General features: G+C 39.5%; 1 protein-coding gene across 3 annotated transcripts in view; it reads left to right on the top strand.

The window, feature by feature from the left end:
• LOC124776251 (integrator complex subunit 13) overlaps positions 1-26257 on the top strand; it is a 311412-nt gene that overhangs the window by 59840 nt on the left and 225315 nt on the right. For all 3 annotated transcript variants that reach the window (XM_047251124.1, XM_047251121.1, XM_047251122.1), the window contains exons 6-7: positions 7253-7463; positions 20504-20657. In XM_047251124.1, the coding sequence (XP_047107080.1) occupies positions 7253-7463; positions 20504-20657 (365 nt within the window). The remainder of the gene's footprint in view (positions 1-7252; positions 7464-20503; positions 20658-26257) is intronic.

Here is a 26257-nt window from a genome sequence, read left to right as displayed (position 1 = left end):
GTTCAAATCTTGGTCCAGCACACAGTTCGAATCTGCCAGGAAGTTCACCTCAGTGTGCACTCCACTGTAGAGTAGAAATTTCACTCTAAACTGCATTTTCCCAGTATCTTATCAGGGAACTGTAGTTTGCCACTGCCTTAATTACTACTGCACATAAATTATCATTGCATTTAATGTTCCGTCTTATTGTCACATTAAGGTATTCCTGTGAGTATACTGGTTCCAGTTGTGAGTCATTGATGTTATACTTGTAGGGTACAACACTCCTGCATTTTTATGAGGACCACCATTTTTCATTTCTGGACTTCTAAAGGAACTTGTGAATTATTGCACCAGTTTTAAAACGTATCAAGATCAGACTGGATATTTGTGCTGCTCTGTCCTGCTGATACCTCCTTGTGGATATATACGTCAAATACAAAAAGTCTAAGGTTACACTTAATATTGTCTGCTAGATCATTAATACAGTGGAACTCCGATTTTACATTCTCCGATTTTACATTTTTCACAATTCTACACCATAAATTCGTAGCCCATAAGATCAATGCTAAAAATTCCCCAATTTTACATTTATTCCTAGTAAGTTTTACCTTGATTCTAAGTTCTTACTCAATGTCTTGCTTGACATCATCCTGTTTTCTTCCTATTGGCTCAAAAGTGGCTCAAAAGACAGATGGTTCACGCCTTGGTTGGTGGCAGAATTAAGGGAATATTTTAGGCCGTTGTGGAGAGGGGAGATGTGAGAGAGGAAATGCTAACATAATCCATGATCGGTGCTACCAACACAACTTGTAATTATGATACAACTACTGCTAGGTTGCAGCAGTAACGAAAAAACAAGACAGTAGACATGGAGTGTCCTGGAACGAGCCAATATGTGACAAAGGGCCCAGCTACCATCTTTTCTTTTGCTACTTATCACTCAGTGTCATTTTTTTTGCATGTATAACCTTATTCAACAACAGTGTCAATTGTCAACCTTTTAAATTCAAACATTGAGTCTTGAATAATATGCTGAATCATAATCAAGGAAACAACAGCCATTTCTGGCTAGTGAACTGGCGACTTGTTAAGTTACCCATAGTCAGTGCGACCACTGCACCACACCACCACATGTAAAATGAGCTCACCTACTGGATGAGTGGAGAGGAGGGATGGCCCTTCAATGACGGGAGTGCAGGTAGGGGTGAAAGCATATTGTGAAGTGTTGAAAATATACTTTTCGTGCAGGTGATGTGCTATGATAGAGATGTCACACTGAAATAGAACAGGTGTTTTGTGATAGCACATTTTAAAAGGTTTTCGTGTTCAAATCTGACATGATACAGTTGCAACTACTACATACACTACTCATATATATACTTTGCACCACACCCACCACACATTGTAGATCATAATGATTGGTAGGAGCAATAGAGGGCGTGAAGCAAAACTGTAGCATCTGAGCCTTCTTTCAAATTTACAGTGTACAGAAATTCACTGAGCTGACTTCTGATTAGCTTGTAATGTCAATTGTGGAAGTAAACTGATTTTTTCATGTCTCTGTTTCTCTTATCATACCTAAAATAACTCTTTAACAGTGGTGAGCATTTGAAGTGCGGCTCATAAGAAAAGTATTAAACGATAACAGCAATGGTGACAAAGTATGTCATTAAGCAGATGTCCTCATTTATGCTTATGGTTTAATCACTTAGCTAGTGCGATGTTTTTGGTTTAATTTAACATTTTCATTGAGTTTTGATTTTTTCTGAGTGAACACAAAGGGTGATCTCTCAAAAATGTGCATTTTCAATGTGTAACTTGTAGCCAGAGCATGTCAGAAAACAGCTCAATTACATTGTACCCAGACACCAATTTAAGTTTTTTGATGAGCTGTTGGTTGCTGTTACACATCTGTGATTTTTTAAGATCTGTTGAAACTCATTATCACAAATTATTGTATAAACGTTGTATTGTACATTTAATTTCCTTCACTTAGACAGAATTTTAGACAAAGTTCTGCAGGAAATTGTGATTTTTAATCATACTTACCAATTACAGGCGTTTTTGCTCATATTTTGGGGGTTTTAACATTTTCCTCAATTTTGTGTTTTTAGTCTGGACCACATGAAAAAGTAAAATAGGGTTTTCACTGTATATTACACCAACAGCAAGAGTCCCAACACACTTTTCTGGGGATGTCTGAAATTACTGTTATAACTGTTGGTAACTCTCCATCCAAGATAAAATGCTGTGTTGTCACTACCAAGAAATCATACTGTAGCCTCGCTACCAAGAAATCTTCAATCCAGTCACAAATTTATTTTAATATTCAAACATTCATTGATAATATTTTGTACAGTACTGCATTGAATATATTTCAAAAATCAGAAAATATTGCATCCACCTGAGCCATAACTTACAAGACGTCATGTGTGAAGAGTGCGAGTTGTGTTTCAGATGGCTAACATGTTCAGGATCTGTCCTGATTGGCATGGGGGAGGTCATTCTGTCGAGGTACCTCATTACAAAATGAACTTTCATTCTGCAGCTGAGTCTGCACACATTTGAAGCTTCTTTACAGATTAACCCTTTCAGACCTGAATTTTTTCTGGAGGAAAGAAAATTTTTCTTTGTATGTTAATGCCCTTAGGAAATTTTTTGATGATTTTAGATGCAAGTTTATACAAAAATATGTGCCCGCTTTCAAAACATACCTTGCACACTTGCTTTCATTTTATGGACTAAAATAATTAATTACGCAATATTCTCTGTTGTAATAAATAGTAAAATGATCAATCAATAATTACCATGCAAAATAACAATAACAATATTCAGTTGTACGTTGGAGTACAGCGAACCAACTGCATCCTTATGTTCTGACAGTCATGAGCTCCTGCACACAGTCACAAGCTGGTGCACACTTACATTGATTTGCTCATATTTTCTATTTTCATAGTGATGCCAAAAGTTGGCAGCATTTATGCATGATGGGAAGCTTGAACATTCACAAATGTTTACCTTAGGTTTCCTTTGGAAGAAAAATTTCTGTTGCAGCTTAGACACAGTAAAAGTTAATGTACACAATTGTAGCCAAAGGGTCAGAAACAAGAACTCAAACCCAGAAAATATTCTACTGACTGAGCTATCCAGACATGACTCAGGACCTGCGCTTGCACTTCCTTTTGCCGGTATCTCTCTCCTGTCTTCCAAATAGCACAGAAGGTCTCCTGCACACCACACACTTCCTTAAAGAAAGCATTTTGTACAAATCATAATGTGGCAACAATATTGAATCAGACATTTTCTTTGTCAGCACAATAATGCTCTTGTCTGCAAAGGGAAGAGTATTGCCTCGTATTTACTTACATGTCTGCATGAACAAACATTTACGATGATTGACAGCCATCCAAAATTGATTTGAAATACATTTTCTGAATGCAGACATCTTGGCATCAGTTGTGTTATATGTAGATATAGAGAATTATGGAATAGGCAAGTAGACAGTGTGACATGGAAGTTTGAGTCAGTCTGGGAGGCGTGTATGAATAGCCAAAGCAATTAAGGCGAATGCTCATGATAAGTGGGAAATGTGTATTAGAGTCCCGATCAGGCACAGATATTCACACATCACTAATAGTTAGTGCATCCATCTATACCTAACACAGCTGGTATTCACTTTCAGTGAATTTATTTTGAATTACTGTGTGGTAGTACAAAGAAAAATAGATACATTTGGAGTACTGTGCTATTCAGACCCATGACCTAAGTTTCATTGTCCATCCATAATGTGTGCTAGAATATCTGTTGCATGTAATTTCGATTTATCCAAAAACATGGCAACAATTTATAGAGAAATAGAAATGAATTATGTATAAAAATTTAACGGATAGATTTCATGAAAGATTAAATTCTATAACATTAGCAAAATGGGAGTTTAAATTGTAGTAGTTACAAGCTTAGCATATTTGAAATGAGCAGTACTGAATATTCAGAGGCTTAGGGGTATATAGAGTAGTCTATATGATATTATTGTGAAGAAGCTTCAGGTACTTCATTTTAGATATTCTTATTCTTAAATTTAAAACTGCATATCATAAACTTGTAGTATGAAAAGTGATAAAGTAGTTCTAAGTGAAGATACACTCCTGGAAATGGAAAAAAGAACACATTGACACCGGTGTGTCAGACCCACCATACTTGCTCCGGACACTGCGAGAGGGCTGTACAAGCAATGATCACACGCACGGCACAGCGGACACACCAGGAACCGCGGTGTTGGCCGTCGAATGGCGCTAGCTGCGCAGCATTTGTGCACCGCCGCCGTCAGTGTCAGCCAGTTTGCCGTGGCATACGGAGCTCCATCGCAGTCTTTAACACTGGTAGCATGCCGCGACAGCGTGGACGTGAACCGTATGTGCAGTTGACGGACTTTGAGCGAGGGCGTATAGTGGGCATGCGGGAGGCCGGGTGGACGTACCGCCGAATTGCTCAACACGTGGGGCGTGAGGTCTCCACAGTACATCGATGTTGTCGCCAGTGGTCGGCGGAAGGTGCACGTGCCCGTCGACCTGGGACCGGACCGCAGCGACGCACGGATGCACGCCAAGACCGTAGGATCCTACGCAGTGCCGTAGGGGACCGCACCGCCACTTCCCAGCAAATTAGGGACACTGTTGCTCCTGGGGTATCGGCGAGGACCATTCGCAACCGTCACCATGAAGCTGGGCTACGGTCCCGCACACCGTTAGGCCGTCTTCTGCTCACGCCCCAACATCGTGCAGCCCGCCTCCAGTGGTGTCGCGACAGGCGTGAATGGAGGGACGAATGGAGACGTGTCGTCTTCAGCGATGAGAGTCGCTTCTGCCTTGGTGCCAATGATGGTCGTATGCGTGTTTGGCGCCGTGCAGGTGAGCGCCACAATCAGGACTGCATACGACCGAGGCACACAGGGCCAACACCCGGCATCATGGTGTGGGGAGCGATCCCCTACACTGGCCGTACACCACTGGTGATCGTCGAGGGGACACTGAATAGTGCACGGTACATCCAAACCGTCATCGAACCCATCGTTCTACCATTCCTAGACCGGCAAGGGAACTTGCTGTTCCAACAGGACAATGCACGTCCGCATGTATCCCGTGCCACCCAACGTGCTCTAGAAGGTGTAAGTCAACTACCCTGGCCAGCAAGATCTCCGGATCTGTCCCCCATTGAGCATGTTTGGGACTGGATGAAGCGTCGTCTCACGCGGTCTGCACGTCCAGCACGAACGCTGGTCCAACTGAGGCGCCAGGTGGAAATGGCATGGCAAGCCGTTCCACAGGACTACATCCAGCATCTCTACAATCGTCTCCATGGGAGAATAGCAGCCTGCATTGCTGCGAAAGGTGGATATACACTGTACTAGTGCCGACATTGTGCATGCTCTGTTGCCTGTGTCTGTGTGCCTGTGGTTCTGTCAGTGTGATCATGTGATGTATCTGACCCCAGGAATGTGTCAATAAAGTTTCCCCTTCCTGGGACAATGAATTCACGGTGTTCTTATTTCAATTTCCAGGAGTGTATGTTCTGCTTTGAAACATATTGAGATATTAAATGTGTCAATACCGGTATATTAAATGTGTAAGAATTCATAATGCTAAACCTGACACGATTCATCTACCATTAGCTTGCTATAAATTAATTCCTTATTTTGTGCTGGAAGAAAATATTCACATTTTGGTTGCTCATAATTCACAGCACTTTCTGTATTATAATGAACTAGCTGTACCCAGCCATGCATTGCTGTGGCTCAGTCTAGTTAAATAGAAAAGAAAGAATAGAAAATGCACACATTTCTAACGTGTATGGAAACTGTATATACATCCTAATCTCCTTCTCCCCCTTTCGTTGTCCATCACGTCTATCTACCTCCTTCTGTTGATGTTCTCCTCCCACCTCTCTCCCTCCTCCCCTCCCTCTCTCTCACTTGTCCTCCCCCCTCCCCACCCCTCCCCCTCTCTCCCTCTGCCCCCCCTCTCTCTCCCCCTCTCCCTCTCCCTCCTCTCTCCATCTCCTCCTGCCCCCCTCTCTAGCCATCTCCTCCTTTCTACTTTTTATGTCCATTTCCTCCCACCACCTGTCCTTTTCTCTCCTCCCCCCCCCTCCCTCCCCTGACTATGGGCCTTATTTATAGTTATTTGCAAATTCATATTCTGTGTCAGTAGTCTAATCATAAACTGGTAAGTCAGAAACACAGCTTCCCTGTTTTCTGTGTGAACTGTCTGTGAGGGAGAAGACAAAACAGCCCATTGTTGTGAATATATTCAATGAGGAAGAATATATTCACAGAAATAATTTTTCCAACAGTTTAAAAGCTCTACTATGGTAGTTAAAGCTGCCTGTGGCAAAGGAAACATTACCACACATTTTTTCAACTGAGCATTTTCTTTCTCTCAGTTGGTTTTAACAGAAACCGACCTGTACAGTGTTGTGTGTGTGTGTGTGTGTGTGTGTGTGTGTGTGTGTGTGTGTGTGAGTGAGAGAGAGAGAGAGAGAGAGAGAGAGAGAGAGAGAGAGTGAGTGAGTGAGGGGGGGAGAGGGAGGAAAGGGGGGGGGGGGTCAGTGTGTGCAGGCATGTGCTTGCCCTATGGCATTGCAATAGGTGTGTGTGTGTGAGAGAGAGAGAGATAGAGAGAGAGGAAGAGGATGGGGGGGGGGGGGGGTCGGTGTGCGCAGGCATGTGCCTGCCCTATGGCACTGCAATAGGGGTGTGTGTGTGTGTGTGTGTGTGTGTGTGTGTGTGTGTGTGTGTGTGTGTGTGTGTGTGTGCGCTGGTGGAAGAGTGGGGGTGGGGGGTCCACACTCACGTATTCAAATGCAGTATTGTGTCAAAATTTCAAAGCAATCTGCGAAGATTGGATATTCGGAGATTTACAGTTTTGTACAAACATACATTTACATTTTTATTTATCTAGATTGTAACATGATTTTACCATCTCAGATATATAATTTTAGAATTTTGTATTTAATTATGTTAATTGTAACACTAAAACCAGAAGGTTGTAAATAGTGACATGTATAAATTGCTGCTGTTGGCACTGACTGTAAGTGTAATGTGGTTTTATTGTTCACAGCATGTCTGCATAATCAGAATTATGTTTTCAAGGGGTTTCAGGTACACCATTAATTCTGTTTTGGTAGAAATCTATAGCGTAATGTTCCTTTTGTGTATAATTCATCAGTAAACTCTTTGATTTCTACTCATGTATGTGTACTGCATGTGTTTCAGCTGTCAGCAATACTGACTTCTGAGGTCCATTCTGTGAAAGCTGGTGGCCAGATTGCGTCAAAACTTACCCATTTAATTTTGAGCCATTATGATTTGGCCTCCACTACAGTAACTGGTATACCAATGAAAGAAGAACAAAATGCTAGCTCATCAGCTAACTATGATGTTGAAATATTTCACTCTTCTGCTGCTCACACATCTATTTTAAAAGGTGATAGAGTCTACATACAATAAATCTTGCTTATCACACTAATCTGTGCTTGTTATGAAATATAGTTCACTACAGGTAATAAGTGTGTGTATATACAGGGTGTCTCAGGAAGAACTGTAAACATTTTAGGAGGAGATATAATATGTGTCCAGTTTTCATTGGTTATAGAAATACAGATGTTAGAGTGTAACTCAAATGAAGACTCATAGAAGATGTTATGTAAAGGCAAATGATTATGTTTAAGGCGGATTTTCATTAACTCCACCTCAGACTTCTGTGTGCTTCTGAATTCTCTTGATAACACCACATGTAGGTGTTCTGTGTCATCTTGTGTTCTTTTATGAGGTCAGCATATTCATAATTGATTTTACATTCTGAGAAGATCCTTTATAGGCTTTCAGTTTTGTGGTTTTGTAGGTTTTACCAGGCTTGCCTTTAACTTTATTATCTGACAGTAGTGATCAGTGAAGCTGAAATTTTTTACAAATACTTCAAACTTCTCCCTATTCATATTTGTCAGTGTACTGTTTAAGACTGATGCTGAACTTTCTGATACCTTAGTAGTAGCATTTACAATTTGTGTCATTCCAGAAGTGTTCAAAATGTGTAGGAAGTTATTACTAATTTCATTCTCAACTCCAGTGTTAATGGCCTTGTCTCTACTTATCATCATATTTTTAGGGGCTGAGAGACTTTCCAGGACTTGGTTACTCTGTTGAACGAAGTGTCCACGTTACCACTAGATGAGTGATATGTGCAAAGAATGATTAACTTCTTATGGATATCTAGTTTTTTTAGTTCAATTGTTGCCAATTCAGAATGTTTATTTGCACTAACTGTGGCCATATCTTCTTCAGCTTTAAAATGTGTGTCACCTCTGATATAAATTCATGATCCCTCACCCTTTAAAGTAGTTCTACAGTAGCAACTTGCACATTCAGATGACAATAGCACTAAGTGGTGTATTTCATTTTCTCTACACCAGTGTTCTGTAATGCTTACCACCATGCTCTTTAAAAACTGTAATTCAACTTCAAGCTGGTGTAATTTATTGAACTGACTGCACATTTTGCTGAAGAATAGGTACTGAGCAAATTTCTGTGGTGTTTGTGCACTCCTGTTTGGTGCATTCTCTCTTTCATGTTCACACTGAAGAAATTTGTAGACTGGTTGAAACACTTTTAAGTGAGGGAAGCCTGTTGTCATGATTTATGCTAAAAAAAGGCCTAATCTCCCTATCTGTGATGAGGTATTTGAGCAGGTGTTGCCCATGCCCACCAACTACACACTCACTAATTAACTCCACCAGCATCTCTTTTGCTCCGATAGTCCGTATCAGCACCACTGCAATGGGCATTCGGTCAGCATTCGTGTGTACCATTTGCAACTCAGCATTGGCCCACCGTACAGCACTGCCAAGATGTGGCTGATTATGCCACTGGACCTGCTCTTGTGCCTCGACCAAGCTATTCCATGCCCCATTCACTATCACTATGTTATTATCTTTCATGAAATCCTCCCACAAAAGCACTAAACCCTCAATCACCTGGTTCAGCTCAGCACTTGGCCTGGAAATGCTGGTGACGCAATACTTTTCCTTTAACTTCTCCTCCAATTGAGAGTCTACAAGTATGTTACGTAGAAGCAGTACTCTCTTCTTCCTAACATTAGTTTTATTCATATCCTTCCTACTCATGGTCTGAGTCTGCTGCACATTTCCTACACCTACACCATCTTGAGCCTCCTTTCCCCCAGACTCTGGTATGTGGAACCTATTGCTGGTTGCCACAAAAAAGCTGTCAGACTGCATCTGCCTCGTGGTAACCTTCCTACCAATTGCTGGTTTCCAACTGCCACAAACACCATTACCTTCCTTCATCTTCACTATCTCTCCTCTAGCTTCATACAAATTTACTTGAAGGCCGCAGTTCTTCCTTTCTTGCTCTTCTCTTAACCTGTTTCTGCTGCATATTTTGCAGTTCAAAAAAAAGAGAGCCTCAGTGACCTCCACATAGTTCTCCACACACTGCCCCCCCCCCTCCCCCAACCTCCCAAGTGAAACTATTTGTTACAGCTCCAACAGTGCATTCCACTACTTAGTAACCTATGGCAACTCCCTCAATTTCCACTTGTTGGACAAAAAAACCTAACTATGTAAAACAGGAAGAATATTCTGAGATGTATCACATTTATTTATCTATAAAAGAGTGTAACATCCTGTAATTTGGTTTGTTTGCTACGAGTGTGAATTCAGAAGTGGCAGACATGCATATGTAAATAAAACATTGAGCAGTTGTATACTTAACAGAAATTCAAAACAACTTGAGGTATTTCCTAAAAACAATACCCAGATGCTAAATCTTCACTCTTGTGACAAGAAAAAAAGATACTAGTGCAGCTATTTACAGCAAAGGTATTTATAAAATTTGTGCAAGATGTGCACAATTAATTTTGAGCATTTCGGTATTTAAACAAAAGTCAGACCTAGATAATGACTAACAGAAATTCATTACACAGGTAAAATAGCCACAAAATGTTGTAAAAACATTCAAAATGTGAAACACATAGAAAAGGAACAAAAATATGATCAAATATTCAATCCAGAAAGCACTAAAATCGTGCTTGCCATTTGGCCGCCATCTTGCCAAAGATCCCCCTCAGAATTATTGAAATTATTTGGAGAACTGACCTTGACAAAACTATTCCACCCACTGTGGAAGATACATGACACAAGCAAAACAATCTCAGACTTCAAGAAATATAATAATCACAATTCTTAAGGAGGCAGATACTAACAGGTGTGCGTATTACTGAACCATTAGTGTGTTATGGTTGTAAAATACTAAAACAAATTATTTACAAAAGAATGGAAAAAACTGGCAGTAGTTGAATTTGAGAAAGATCAGTTTGAGTTCAGGAGAATGTTTGAAGATGCATGACAATACTGTTACAATGTCTTATCTTAGAAGATAAACTGAAGAAAGACAAACCTACATTTATACCATTCACAGATTTAGAGAAAGCTTTTGATGGTGTTGACTTGAATATATTTTATGGAAGTCTGAGCTTAGTAGGGATAAGTACAAGCAGCAGAAACTTGTAGAGAAACCAAATTGCAATTATAAAGAATTCAAGGATGTGAAAGGGAAGCATTAGCAAGGAAATGAGTGATTAGGATTGCAGCCTATTCCTCTGTTGTTCAGTCTGTACACTGGACAAGCACTAGAGGAAATCAAAGAGAAATTTCAAAAGGGTGTTAAAGTTTGTGGAGGAGAAACAAAAACTTTCAGGTTTGGCAGTGACATTGTAATTCTGCCCGAGATGGCAAATGACTTGAAAGATCTGTTGAATGGAATTTATAGTGTTTGAAAAAGGAAGTTCTAAGATGAACATCAACAAAAGTCAAATGAGAGGGTAAGAGAATGTAGTAAAAATAAGTCACATAATGCGAAGGTATTAGTTAGGAAACTACACTAATAGTACTAGATAAGTTTTGTTTTTGGGGCAGCAAAAGAACTCTATGACTGAAGTAGAGAGAATATAAAATTTAGGCTGGCAATAGCGTATTTAATGTAAATTTAAATGTTATGAAGTATCTTCTCGAATTATTATCTGGAGTGTAGCATTGTATAGAAATGAAACATGGACAATAAATGATGAAGAGAATAGAAGCTTTTACAATGTAGTGCTTCAGAAGAAGACTGAAAATTGTGTGCATGGAATGGACGACTAATGAAGAGACAGGAGCAGGGCAGCAGTCATCAGGGCCCACCTGAAGATGGCAGTGAATCTGTTTGCCGAAATATCAAGGAGTAATTACCACATGACCTGGTGGATACCAAAGAATTCTTCAGATTAGAAATACAATGGGAAAACATCAGATCATTGCACTGGAACACTTCCTGGAGAGTCAAGGAAGCTATCTGGAAGCTATCTGACCAATAGTATCTAGACACCTATTAGTGGACATTAATTGGGGCATGTCCACCCCTTGCCATTATGACGACTTGAACTCTGATGGGAACACTTTCAGTGAGGTGTCTGGATGTCTGTGGAGGAATGGCAGCCCATTATTCCTCAGGACCCAAAACCAGAGAAGGCAGTGATTTTTGATGCTTTTTTATTTATTTATTTATTTATTTACACGTCAACTACCGTAGGGACCAAATTGAGGAACAAATCTCCAAGGTCACGGAACGTGTCAGTACATGAAATTATGACATAAAAGTAATAATAGATAAAAATAAAATGTTTATGGACCCAAAAAAAGTTAAGCCATAAGTTTCAGTAAACGCAATCAACAATACAACAAGAATCAGCTTAATTTTTCAAGGAACTCCTTGATAGAATAGGAGGAGTGACCCATGAGGGAAACTCTTCAGTTTCGATTTGAAAGTGTGTGGATTACTGCTAAGATGTTTGAATTCTAGTGGTAGCTTATTGAAAATGGATGCAGCAGTAAACTGCACACCTTTCTGCACAAGTGTTAAAGAAGTCTAATCCAAGTGCAGGTTTGATTTCTGCTGTGTACTAACTGAGTGAAAGCTGCTTATTCTTGGGAATAAGCTAATGTTGTTAGAACAAATTACAGTAAGGAATTTATATATTGAGAGGCCAATGTCAAAATACCCAGACTCCTGAACAGGCGTCGACAAGAGGTTCATGAACTTACACCACTTACTGCACGAACTGCCTGTTTCTGTACCAAAAATATCCTTTTTACAATGGGAAGAGTTACCCCAAAATATAATACTGTACGACATAAGCAAATGAAAATAAGCTAAGAAGACTCATTTTCGTGTTGAATGATCACTCACTTCAGATACCGTTTGAATAGTAAAAGTGGCAGGATTAAGTCTTTGAACAAGATCCTGAACATGGACTTTCCACGACAGTTTACTATCTATCTGAACACCAAGAAATTTGAACTATTCAGTTTCACTAATCATATGTCCATCCTGTGAAATAATAACATCAGGTTTTGTTGAATTGTGTGATAGAAACTGCAAAAACTGAGTCTTACTATGATTTAACGTTAGTTTATTTTCTACAGGCCATGAAGTTAGGTCATGAACTGCACTGTTTGAAACTGAGCCAGTGTTGCACACAACATCCTTTACCACCAAGCTGGTGTTATCAGCAAACAGAAATATTTTTGAGTTACCCGTAATACTAGAGTGCATATCATTTACATAAATAAGGAACAGGAGTGGCCCCAACACTGATCCCCGGGCACCCCCCCCCCCCCCCCCCCCCCTCCCCACTTGACTGTACCCCACTCAGGCCCCACAGCACAGCCATTCACAACACTGTGAATAATGACCTTTTGCTGAAGCAATAGATGAACCAATTGTGAGCTAATCCCCGTATTCCGTAATGGTCCAACTTCTGGAGCACTATTTTGTGATCAACACAATAAAATGCCTTAGTTAAATAAAGCTGGCCGCAGTGGTCTAGCGGTTCTAGGCGCTCAGTCCGGAACCGCGCGACTGCTACGGTCGCAGGTTTGAATCCTGCCTCGGGCGTGGATGTGTGTGATGTCCTTAGGTTAGTTAGGTTTAAGTAGTTCTAAGTTCTAGGGGACTGATGACCACAGATGTTAAGTCCCATAGTGCTCAGAGCCATTTGACCCATTTTTAGTTAAATAAAAAAAAAAAAAAAAAAATGCCTATCCTTCGAAACCTTTGATAACCCATCCAGTACCTCAAAGAGGAAACAGAATATAGCATTTTCAGTTGTTAAACAACTTCTAAAGCTGAACTGTACATTTGATACCAAATCGTGTGATATAAAATAATCAGTGATCCTTACATACGCAGCCTTTTCAGTGACTTTAGCAAACACTGATGGCATAGAAATAGGTCTAAAATTGTCTTCATTATCCATTTCTCCTTTTTTATAAAGCGACTTTACTACTGAGTACTTTAATTGTTTAGGAAACTGCCATTCCTAAAGGAAAAATTACAAATATGGTTAAATAAAGGGCTAACATGTGGAGCACAGTACTTTAATATTCTCATAGGCACTCCATCATATCCATGAGAGTCCTTCAGTGATTTAATTATTGACTCAATCTCCCCATTGTCTGTATCTAACAGAAGAGTGTTTCAGACATCAATCTCGGAAAGACATTTGCCAAGATAGTTGTAAGATTCCCTGTAGAAACTAAATTTTTATTTAATCCACCAACAATGCTCAGAAAATGATTGTTAAATATTGTACATATATCTGATTTATCAGCAACAGAAACATTTTTACTGCGAACTGACTTTATATCGTTGACCTTGTGCTACTGAGCAGACACTTCCTTCACAACTGACCATATGGTTTTAATTTTATCCTGTGAATTAGCTATTCTATTTGCATACCACATACTCTTTACCTTCCTAATAACGGTTTTAAGCACCTTACAGTACTGTCTGTAATGGGGTACTGTAGCTTGATTGTGACTGCTTCTAACAGTTTGATATAATTCCCGCTTTGTTCTACTGGATATCCTTATTCCACTAGCCAGCCACCTGGGCTGCCTTTTACTACGAGTTCCCTGTTTAGAACATTCTAATGGAAAGTAACTCTCAAAGAGCATGAGAAATGTGTTAAGGAAAGCATTGTATTTGTCATCTATGTTATGGCACTATAAACATCCTGCCACTCTTGTTTCTTGATGAGGTTTAAAAAACTCTCTGTTGCTGTTTAATTAACTTTCCTACATAGTTTGTAATTATATGTGACATTTGTTTGAGTACAAAAGCGTTTAGTGTTAAAATTTGTGCATCATGGCCTGAAAGGTCATTCACCCTTTTACTAACAGAATGCTCATCTAGTAATGCAGAATGGATGAAAATATTGTCTTTGGCTGTGCTACTGTTCCCTTGTTCCATGGTTGGAAAAAAACAGTCTGCATCAGATCATATGAATTTAGGAGATCTTCCAACATACTTTTCCTTACACAATCACATATAAAATTAATATTGAAGTCTCCAGATGTAAGTAATTTTTGGTACTTCCTATAAAGTGAACGAAGAACCCTCTCTAGTGTGAGCATAAATTCTTGGAAGTCAGAGTTAGGTGACCTGTAAACAACAACAACAATTAGAAGTTTAATTTCACTAAATACACTGCCCCTGCACAACATTTAAGTACCTGTTCAATGCAGTGCCGAGATTCGTCTATGGACTCAAATGGAATTCTGCTCTTTACATACGTGGCCACTCCCCCACTCCACAAAGAACTCCTTGAAAAACAGCCAGCTAATCTGTATCCTGGTAAAGGAAGCCTCTGAATTGTCAAATTATTTAAGTGGTGCTCCGATATACCAATAATTTCAGAGTCAACATTTATAAGCATTTCATTAATTTTATCTCTAATGCCTCTTATATTTGATGAAATATACTAATTCCTTCTATTCTTGGAAATATGATGTCCTCTGAAGGTGAGCCCTTAGTTAGAGGGACTTCCTTGAAGCAGGTCTACCTATCATCTGACTTCAATCTAGAAAAGGTGCAGCTCTAAAGCGAACTACAACAGGAATTTTCCCAGGAGTGATCCCACAACCACCCACTACACTGTCACCTATAAGCTTTTCCAGTCTCCCCTTCCCAAGCCTATTGAGGTGGAGGACATGCCTAGTGAAACCCGATCTACTGATAGACTAAGCTGGCATCACTGAAATGTGACCGATGTCCTCAGCCATCAGTGCCTTCTCCACCCCCTGTTAACATGCCCAACAGCTGCATTAAGATGAGGCCAATCATGATGCTGAAACAGTTGCACGAAATGCACATTATTGCCACCAGTTTGAGTAGTTATCTTTATACCAGGTCACCAGCTACATCATATTCCCCATCCCTATGAAGACTGTCCCCTGCTCCACCCACTATCACTACCTGATCCTCCTTCGTAAAATTTCTACATAACTCCCCTATACTGTCAGTCACCTAAGCCAACCCTACACTAAGCTTCACAATACTGGTGACGTACTCACTCCCCAACACTTCCTGCAACTGCTGACCCACACCTCTACCGCGTGAACTACCTACCAGCAGAACCTTCTTCTTTCTGATAGACTTTTCATCTGACCTAGGCCTCCTAACTGCTGAGGACTGCTGCATATTCCATACACCTACAGCTACAAGAGGCTCCCCTCCACACAACTCTGACAGTTGGTCAAATCTATTGCATATGCGGAAAGCTTAACTATCTGAATACCTCCTCCTCCTCCTAGCTGCCTTCTTGCCAACTGCCAGTTCCCATTCCCCAGCACCCTTCAAACTCCTCAACCCATCTAGTTCCTCCTTTGCATGTTATAACTACATGTGAAGGGCACAGATCTTACACTCCTGCTCCTCTATCAACTTATTTCTATTACAGATTATCCATTCCCAGGAGAGGATCTCACTAGAATTCCCACTGACTTCCCCACGGCATTTCCCCAATGAAAATACTTTGAACAAATCCCACACTGTAAGCCACTACTTGCAAACGTATGACATAGCCCACACTTCTCACTCATGGTAAAATTTTGCAGTTACTGGAAAGAACTATGCGTCTACATTACCTATATTCATTTGCACCAGTAGAACTATTTATAGAACTAACAATAGTAGTCTCAAAATTCACTCTTTACTAAGAAAGCAACCACTTGTATTACTAATACTGTTGTTGTTGTGGTCTTCAGTCCAGAGACTGGTTTGATGCAGCTCTCCATGTTACTCTATCCTGCGCAAGCTTCTTCATCTCCCAGTACCTACTGCAACCTACATCCTTCTGAATCTGCTTAGTGTATTCATCTCTTGGTCTCCCCCTACGATTTTTACCCTCCACGCTGCCCTCCAATACTAAATTGGTGATCCCTTGATGCCTCAGAACATGTCCTACCAACCGAATCCTTCTTCTAGTCAAGTTGTGCCACAAATTTCTCTTCTCTCCAATTCTATTCAATACCTCCTCATTAGTTATGTGATCTACCCATCTAATCTTGAGCATTCTTCTGTAGCACCACATTTCGAAAGCTTCTATTCTCTTCTTGTCTAAACTATTTATCATCCACATTCCACTTCCATACATGGCTACACTCCATACAAATACTTTCACAAACGACTTCCTCACACTTAAATCTATACTCGATGTTAACAAATTTGTCTTCTTCAGAAACAATTTCCTTGCCATTGCCAGTCTACATTTTATATCCTCTCTACTTTGACCATCATCAGTTATATTGCTACCCAAATAGCAAAACTCATATACTACTTTAAGCATCTCATTTCCTAATCTAATTCCCGCAGCATCACCTGATTTAATTTGACCACATTCCATTACCCTCGTTTTGCTTTTGTTGATGTTCATCTTATATCCTCCTTTCAAGACACTGTCCATTCCATTCAACTGCTCTTCCAGTTCTTTTGCTGTCTCTGACAGAATTACAATGTCATCGGCCAACCTCAAAGTTTTTATTTCTTCCCCATGAATTTTAATTCCAACTCCGAGTTTTTCTTTTGTTTCCTTTACTGCTTGTTCAATATACAGATTGGATAACATCGGGGATAGGCTACGACCCTGCCTCACTTCCTTCCCAACCACTGCTTCCCTTTCATGCCCCTGGACCCTTATAACTGCCATCTGGTTTCTGTACAATTTGTAAATAGCCTTTTGCTCCCTCTATTTTACCCCTGCCACCTTCAGCATTTGAAAGAGAGTTTTCCAGTCAATATCGTCAAAAGCTTTCTGTAAGTCTACAAATGCTAGAAACGTAGGTTTGCCTTTCCTTAATCTATCTTCTAAGGTAAGTCGTAGGGTCAGTATTGCCTCACGTGTTCCAGCATTTCTACGGAATCCAAACTGATCTTCCCCGAGGTCGGCTTCTACCAATTTTTCCATTTGTCTGTAAAGAATTCGTTTTAGTATTTTGCAGCCGTGGCTTATTAAACTAATAGTTCGATAATTTTCACATCTGTCAACACCTGCTTTCTTTGGGATTGGAATTATTATATTCTTCTTGAAGTCTGAGGGCATTTCGCCTGGCTCTCCCAAGGCTGTCAGTAGTTCTAATGGAATGTTGTCTACTCCCGGGGCCTTTGTTTCGAGTTACGTCTTTCAGTGCTCTGTCAAACTCTTCACGCAGTATCGTATCTCCTATCTCATCTTCATCTACATTCTCTTCCATTTCTATAATATTGTCTTCAAGAATGTTGGCCTTGTATAGACCCTCTATATACTCCTTCCACATTTCTGCTTTCCCTTCTTTGCTTAGAACCGGGTTTCCATCTGAGCTCTTGATATTCATGCAAGTGTTCTCTTTTCTCCAAAGGTCTCTTTAATTTTGGCAGTATCTATCTTACTCCTAGTGATTATGCTTCTACATCCTTACATTTGTCCTCTAGCCATCCCTGCTTAGCCATTTTGCACTTCCTGTCGATCTCATTTTTGAGATGTTTGTATTCCTTTTTGCCTGCTTCATTTACTGCATTTTTATATTTTCTCCTTTCATCAACTAAATTCAGTCTCTTCTGTTACCCAAGGATTTCTATTAGCCTTTGTCTTTTTATCTACTTGACTCTCTGCTACCTTCACTATTTTGTCTCTCAAAACTACCGTACCACAACTAATACCAATACCAACAAAATTTCACAAAATTATTAGCTAAAACCAAAAATACAAGCAGCCACTGGAATACTCAACGAAGTTAAAACACTGAATGAAAATTTAACTGAAATATTTCACTAGAAATAATAAGAATTGTCAGCTGAAAACTAAAGCACGAAATTTACAAAACGATTTCGACGCACAGAAAACTCTAAAAAACACAGTGAGTGAACATTTCCAAAAGTTTATTAAATTGTTTTTTCGCCACAAAAACTGCATGAAACACTGCTGAAAACTATTAAATTTAATAACTGTATAACAGTGCACAAATAACTTTGTCAGTACTTAGTTTTATAACCGCTACAGCTGCTGTGGTTGACGATCTAACTTATCCCAATGGTGTGTCTTTGTCTTCAGGTTAGGGCGCTGAGCAGACCAGTCCATTTCAGGAATGCTCTTGTCCACAAGCCATTGCCTTACAGAGTCTGTTTTATGACAGGATGCATTGTAATGCTGATACATCAAACATCATGTCTTAACTGTTCCTCTACTGTGTGCAGAACACAATACTGTAAAATTTGTTCATATCCTTCCACAAGTAATGATTTTATAAGTGCATCAAGAGGACCACACGTTAACCTCGAAAAACACTCCCATACCTTAACACCACCTACTTCACACTTCACTATTGACCCTACACATGATGGCAGGTAACGTTCTCCAGGCATTTGCCAAACCCAAATGCTTCCATCAGACTGCTACAGGGTGTAGCATAATTCATCACTCCAAGTCACTCGTTTCCAGTCATTGACTGTGCAGTGGCATTGCTCTGTACGCCACTTCAAGTGTCACTTAATGCTCAGAGCCATTTGAACCATTTTTTCATGTTTGTCGGTAGTTTGTTTTATAAACTGTTGCACCAAGTTCATTTAAGGTATGCGTTGTTGAGAGGCCTATGTTGCTCTTTACTATCCCATTGGCCATTTGTTTATCTGACTTACTAGTTAGTAGTACCTTTATCTGCAAGGTTGGGTTATTGTGTTGTAGCGTGAGCAGATATAAGGAAGGAGTAAAGTATGTGTGTCACAGAAAGTTAGGCTAGCCTTGGCACTGCATTCTGCTTTATCTTTTAGTACTGACTTCAGAAAAGTGTGACTTTCGAGGAGTTACTTGGACATTATACCGCATTCTTTTTAATGTCCTATACACAATTGCTGTGCTAGTTGGACTGATGTTAGCACTTTGGGATTCACAAGTGATTCTTTCAGCTGACTTCATGCAACTGTTTGCAGCCTCTCTCTGCAGTGTGGGATGGACCCTGTTCAGCAGTACATTGGGTCTGCCTGATCTTGGTTTATTTGTGGTTGTTCCTTCAGACTTCCCAATGACATCACCGGCAGTTGACTTGGGCAGCTTTAAAAGGATTGTAATGTCTCTGATGTTTTTATTACGCAGATAACGTGCAAAGCCTAGTTCACATTCAAATTCACTAAGCTCTCCTGACAAGTCATTCTGTTACTGCTTCATTTCTTATAACAAAATTCTTCTTGCCTTCTTTTATATTGGCAGCTCCACATCTCACTGCATGTAATACTCAAGTCAACATTATGTAAGGATGTCCAGATACTTTTGACCATGTAGCGTAGTCTGTTTGCTTAAGGATAGGTGCATGAGGGGTAGAAATTGTAGAGAAAGACCAAGGTTTAAATACCATAAACAGGTTCAAGTGGATGTAGGTTGCAGTAGTTATGAAGAGGTGAAGATAGGTGATAGACTAGCCTGAGGAACTACATTAAACCAGTCTTCCGACTGAAGACCACCACCACCACCACCAACAACAACAACAACAGCAACAGCTTCTCCTCCTCCTTCTCTTCTTCTTCCTTGACTGTTCATGTATGTCTACAAGGTCAGCATTGTTATATGGGTTTTGGCAATGTTTGTGACAGTTGACGGAAGATGCCCTTCCTGATGCCACCACTTCTCCAGGAATGGAATTTGTTTACCCCATCTGTCTGCATCTAAAATAGATCTCTTGTTCGAGTGTTGGACAGTTTCTTAAGTATTTTTGTAGCATGTATTTTAGGCTGGTCATGGGTACCAGCCTGGTGTCCACCTAAAAATTATGTCAAGGCTGGCCAGTTCGCCAGTCCTCTCCATTAATCTGTGACCTGAATTTGATCCATAGAAGTCTCCCCAACTCATAGAAGTGGCATGCTAATGTGCTCAGCTATTCTGGTTGGTTCATGACAAAAAAACAGTTTTACATATTTTACACAATTTTAATCCTCCACAGGTAAAAGTTTATCTTTATTAGCAGTCAATTCACTCTATGGTTGAAGATGAAACATCTGTACTTCTTGTCATTAGTTGACTTTCATTATACATATTATAATGTGCCATCTTTTACTGCAGTACAGATCTCTAGATTTTTTAAGGTCTGCAATAATTGCTTTTAGGTAATGCAGCAGACTCAGCAATGATACGTACACAGCGAGAAGGTGCAGAGTATGAAACTGTGACTTTGAAATGGTGTACCCCTCGTGGTTGCAGTGCCGCTGAGATGCAGAATTGCACAGCTACTCACCGCATTACTCCTGTTGATGTGAACAGGTTGGTTTTACTCTGTCCAGAATTACTGCTGTTGGATTAATTGGCTTCACATGTGCTGCACGAATTTTCTATAATATTCACATTTTGAAAAAGCTATAATGTATGTTATAGAAACAAGTTTTCTCATTTTCTTTGTTTGCATAGCTTGTAAGATCATAGAGAGCACATTTTTTAGGTAGCATGAAGAGCCAAGTGGAAGCTATTAGACTATATTTGTGCATTGTAAAAGTGGCAAATTGTCAGTTCTTCCAACACAGGATGAACAATAAGAAAACCAACAAACTGCAGGGACGAATTCCTGACTGGAAATGGAAGAAAAAGTGTCCTATGAACGTGTGCCCGGAAATTCATCATTGGCATGGTAGATGGCGCTGATGAAAGTTCCTCTGACTATATGCCATGTGTTCTTTTGTGATTGACACAACATACTGTAACCAGCAGAATGGCCCAGTATTTATGTCGGGAACAAGCAGAGATGGTGTTTGTGTGTGGCCAAGTAGGTGGAAATGGTAGAGAGGCACCATGGAAATAACAAAGTAAGTACCCTGTGGTTGTTCCTTCAGACTTCATAGTCACAACACCAACAGTTGACTTGGGTAACTTTAAAAGGGTTATGATGTCTCTGATGTATTTATTACTCAGGTAACATTCAGCGACTAGTTCACATTCAAAATCACTAAGCTCTCCTCGTGATTCATTCTGTTGTTACTGCTTCACTGCTTACAACACCATACTTTTTGCCTTCTTTTATATTGGTATTTCTGCATCTCACTAAATGTAATATTCAGTTCCATGTTATGTAAGGGTGTCCAGATTCTTTTGATCATGTAGTATGTTTGTTTAAGGATAGGTGTATGAGGGGTAAAAATTGTAGAGTAAGCTCAAGGCTTGAATACAATAAACAGGTTCAAATGGATGTAGGTTGCCTTAGTTATGCAGAGGTGAAGATAGATGATAGACTAGCATGAAGAGCTACATTAAACCAGTCTCTTGACTGTCTGGAGGCAGCACAGCTGTAGCAAAATGAAGTATCCTCAAGGCACCAACCACATCAAACCGGCAAACTACCTATAGAACTCGGTCCTCTAGATCTGGTGAACGCACAGTCCACTGCCTCCCTGCACATTCATCTGTCTGAAAGAACTCGCAATTACACAAACACCCAGAAGTAACTAAAATAAATATTGTGTGATGTGGTTGGTGCCTTTGAGGGTACTTATTTTTGTATAGCAGTGGTGCCTCTCAACTGTTTCCATCTGCTTGGCTGTACACAAACACCATCTTTACTTGTTTCCGATGTGAACCAGTACGCTAAATCAATCACACAGCCTGTAACACACAAGAACACAAGGCACAATGTCAGAAGAAAATTTATTTCTCAGCCCCATCTATGGCAACGATGCATTTCCGGACACATGTTCATACGACCTTTTTTCCTCCATTTCTAGTCGGGGATTGTCCCTGTAGTTTGTCAGTTTTGTTAATGTTCACCCTGTATGTTTTGGAAGACGATAGTTGTAGGTAATGGAGAACACTTTCTGTAATTGTCATTTGATTTTCGTGCTTATTAAATATGTGTTTATAGGGACCTTCAAAAAATGCACCAGTTCAGAATCACATAATATATTTTTAGTTGTTGATTGCGTATCATTTCAGTTTGGATAAGCATTTTGATTATTGCTTCAATCTGACTTTCTCACATTGCTTCATTGTCTGTATAACCATGGAGCAGTTTACTATTCTGCAGTGTGTGATAATAATAAAACATTTTATCAGAAAGGAAAAAGTTATGCAGCAACTGCGAGACGTCTTTTTGCAATTCTAGGGTGCAATGAAGCACCAATAAATCAACAGTTCACAGACTTATTTAATGTTCAATAAAACAGGTTAACAGTGAACATTAAGAGTTCTGGGCACACTAGTTTTGGCCTATCTGTGCAAAACATTGTGGTGGTTTGTGTTAAGGTGTTTTTTGGTGCAGTGTAGTTGGTTCTTTGCTGTTCCCAAGAGTTCAGCATATCAGTGTGCCAGATTCTCTGGCATGATCTCCATTACCGCCCTTACAGAACACAGTTAACACAGCAACTGAAAGAAGTTAGATATGAGAAAAGGCAACATTTTTTTGACTGGTTTCTAAGAAAACAGCAATTTTGTGAGGATCTTCATCTTTAATGACATATCACATTCCACTTAAATGGGTCTGTGAATAAACAGAACTGTTGCTTGTAGCTGTCAGAAAATCCTTGCCTGGTTCAAGAGAGGGAAATGCATCCACGGTGAGTGACAGTTTGTTGTGGCTTTTGGGTGGTTGGCATCAATGGCCCTTTTTTTATTTTAAGGTGAGTGAGGACAAGCTGTGACAGTTAATAGAAACAGATACCAGGTCATGGTAAGAGATTTTTTATGGCTTCATCTCATTGTAATAGATGTCCAAGTTATGGTTCCAGCAGGATGATGCCAACTGTCACTCTCATGATGAAACAATTGAGTTATTCCACGAGCGTTTTTTGGATTGCCTCATCTCATGTAATGGTGACCAACAATAGTCACCAAGGTCATGGCACTTAACCTCTTACGATTATTTCTTTGGGTTTGTCTTAAATTGTTAGTGTACGGTCCATAAATCCCAAAATATCTGTGAGTTAAAGGAGAAAATTTGGTGGTGTAATACAAGAAGAGTCTTGCAAGTAGTTCAAAGAGAATTTCATGGACGAACTTCTTATGTGTGAGTGCAGTAGAGGAGGACATATGCTAGACATCATTTTCCATACTTGAAATGGGAAGTTGTGATGAACATGTTCATTTAATTTGTTAACGTGTTTTGAAAATACAAAGCTCAAAATTTGATGTTTCAAAAGTGGCACACTTTTTCAAGGACTCTGTATATACATACATTCCTGGTTCTGTCATTATTGCCAATGAACAATGCCTGAAAAGGAGATAATCAGTATCCCAGAACAGTGGAAAAATTTAATCTCAACATTATTGCAGTTTCTAGGAATTGCTATTGTGATGTGTTCATTAGTTGAATTATGCTGGAGTTGTATTACACTGCATCTGAAAGAGAGGAAACAGAAAACCAACAGCAGAAACATTCTCTACAAAGACAAACACAGTGTAGAATGTACATTAGTTAAGAGAATCAGAAGAACTCAACAATAAGCAAGTGCATACTAATCCTGTAACTTAAAGCATTTATTTACATTGTAAAAACATTTATCAACAGGAAATGATTTTAACCCTGCTCGAAAAACCATTTCTGACTCCATTCCCTTTATGTATGTTGGCAGTTCATTATCAAGAATGACACCAAAGTGTGTTTGAGTACATGTTGTTCTAACATGTTCTATATGGATCGACCGACAGTTGCAAGTATTAGCACTGTGGTAATCGGAGTTTGTTTACAGGTCACCAAGATTAGCTCTTGTCATCAACACACAAGGAATGTACAGTGAGCAAACAAAGCTTTTTAAATAGGGGCTTGCAGTGAGACCTCGCAGAGCTGTGTGGCAAGGTTCAGATGTAATGTAAAAATTTCATGTAATCGACTATTAATTTTAACCCAACTATTCCATAAGCTACAAGGGACTGGAAGTAACCATAATAATCCATTCTAGCACCATCTGAGGAGCAAACGTTAGAAATAATTCACAGAGCAAAGCATGCAGAACTGAGTCCTGGGAGAGTTTAGTTGCATGATCTTTCCACTTGTAGTCTTGTTCAACATACTTACCAGTTCTGTGCATCGTACCCTTTCTAACACAGTTCGGCTAAGTACCAGATGGAGATCTTTGGTTTTGATTCATCTTCTCAAATTGTTCATAGTTCGTTTTTCTCACATTAAGGGTCAACCTACTGGCAGTGAACCATGAATGCAAGGACTTGAGAACTTGTTCAGTTGTAGTGGGCATAGATTCTTTCACATCACTTCCTATTACACTAATGTCATCTGCAAACAGCATGATCTTGGCTGCAGCTTCTGAGGTGTGTATGCCATTTATATAAATGAGGAATTGAAGGTGGCCTAACACACTGCCCTGGGGTGCACCTATTTTGACCTTCCTTGCATCAGGTATTAATTTGATTTTGTGGCTAGTATGAACTGATGTGAGCTCCACAATCCCTGATCTACTTTGCAAAAGTGATTGAACCCACTTATTTTCCTTTCTGTTCATCCCCATTGCTTCCAGCTTATCTAAAAGAATTTCATAACCAACCATATTGGAAGCTTTAGAAAGATCTAATTATCCTGTTATGTGACAAGGAAATGTTGTACCATCGACTGCGCTTTTTGATGTGCTGCTAAAGAATAAGTCTGTCATACTTTCTGGGAAGTCTTCAGTTAATCTTGGATAGTACTATAGATTCAGATTGGTTCACAAAAGAACTGATTTACTACATTTGTGATATACAATAAAATTAACAATTTAATCTTAGGTGTCTCCCATAGATTCTTATTGTCAATCATTATTGTTTTTACTTATTACTTCATAATAAAGAGTTAAGTAAATCGGTGGTTGAATTTTTCTAGCATACTGCGTCATTATTTTTGTCTAATTGGCTACCACATCCCATAGTGTACCATGTGGTACACTCAGCTCCAGTGCTAAAGCTCAGTTTATGAAACAATAATAAAATTTTTCTATCTCTACAAACTTATAAGAAATATCGTCACTGTAACCACAAATACCACAAACTTCAAACTATCATCTCAAGGTCTGACAACACTGCTTGTTTACTTCTTGACAGCTTTATGTTTCTTTTTTCTTTCACAAAGTTATATCTTTGTAAATGTTTTGGGCATGGCAGTGATCACAATGATCAGTAATGAAATATTAAACAGAATAGTTTTGATCACATAAAAACACTTTTATTCATGAGTGGTGACTGGTTTTGACAGTACAGTAGACACCAGTGGGTAGTATCCACAGTTCCTGCTACATGCCATTGTCTCCACATTTTATCATTGGAGCATGATCTGAAGATGATCGATATCAGGTTGAAAATGCTCACAACTTATGAATTAATGTGTTTTTACGTGGTCAGGACTGTTCTATATAAAAAATATTGCCTGAACACATACTGGAAATCCTTTGTTAATAGTCTGATATGAATACTTTTTTCCTCTTGTTTTTATCAGAGTTTTGTATTACTACTATGTAGTGTATGTTAGAGTTCTGTAACAGTAACCAATCATTTCAGAAGTATGTTCTTTGGTTGGAATTATGCACAACACATTCACTTTTAATGTACAGAACACAGCCATAGATTGTATATTGTTTCATTTATTTTGACTAGTTTCACACATCAGATGTGAGCATCTACAGGTCTGAGCTTTGCATGTGATGCACTGTGCAATGTAGGATTTGTTCACCACGTCTTTTGTTGCGTACTTTGGAATAATGCTGTGCAGCAGGCAATTGCAGTTAAATTTAATCAACATGTTGACTTGGATCAACTTGAGTTTCAGTCATAAATATTTATGAACATCTTCCCAAGCCTGATTGGGCACAAACATCGCAGACACAGCTGTCTCGTATCGTACTTGCACAGCTCATTACATGCAAAGCTGAGATACAAGTGTGCTTAAGTTTGATTAG

Source organism: Schistocerca piceifrons, chromosome 2 (genome assembly GCF_021461385.2).
Source record: "Schistocerca piceifrons isolate TAMUIC-IGC-003096 chromosome 2, iqSchPice1.1, whole genome shotgun sequence".
Lineage (NCBI taxonomy): Eukaryota > Metazoa > Arthropoda > Insecta > Orthoptera > Acrididae > Schistocerca > Schistocerca piceifrons.
The sequence above is the reverse complement of the archived record's forward strand: the minus strand, read 5'-3'. Positions and strand labels throughout refer to the sequence as shown.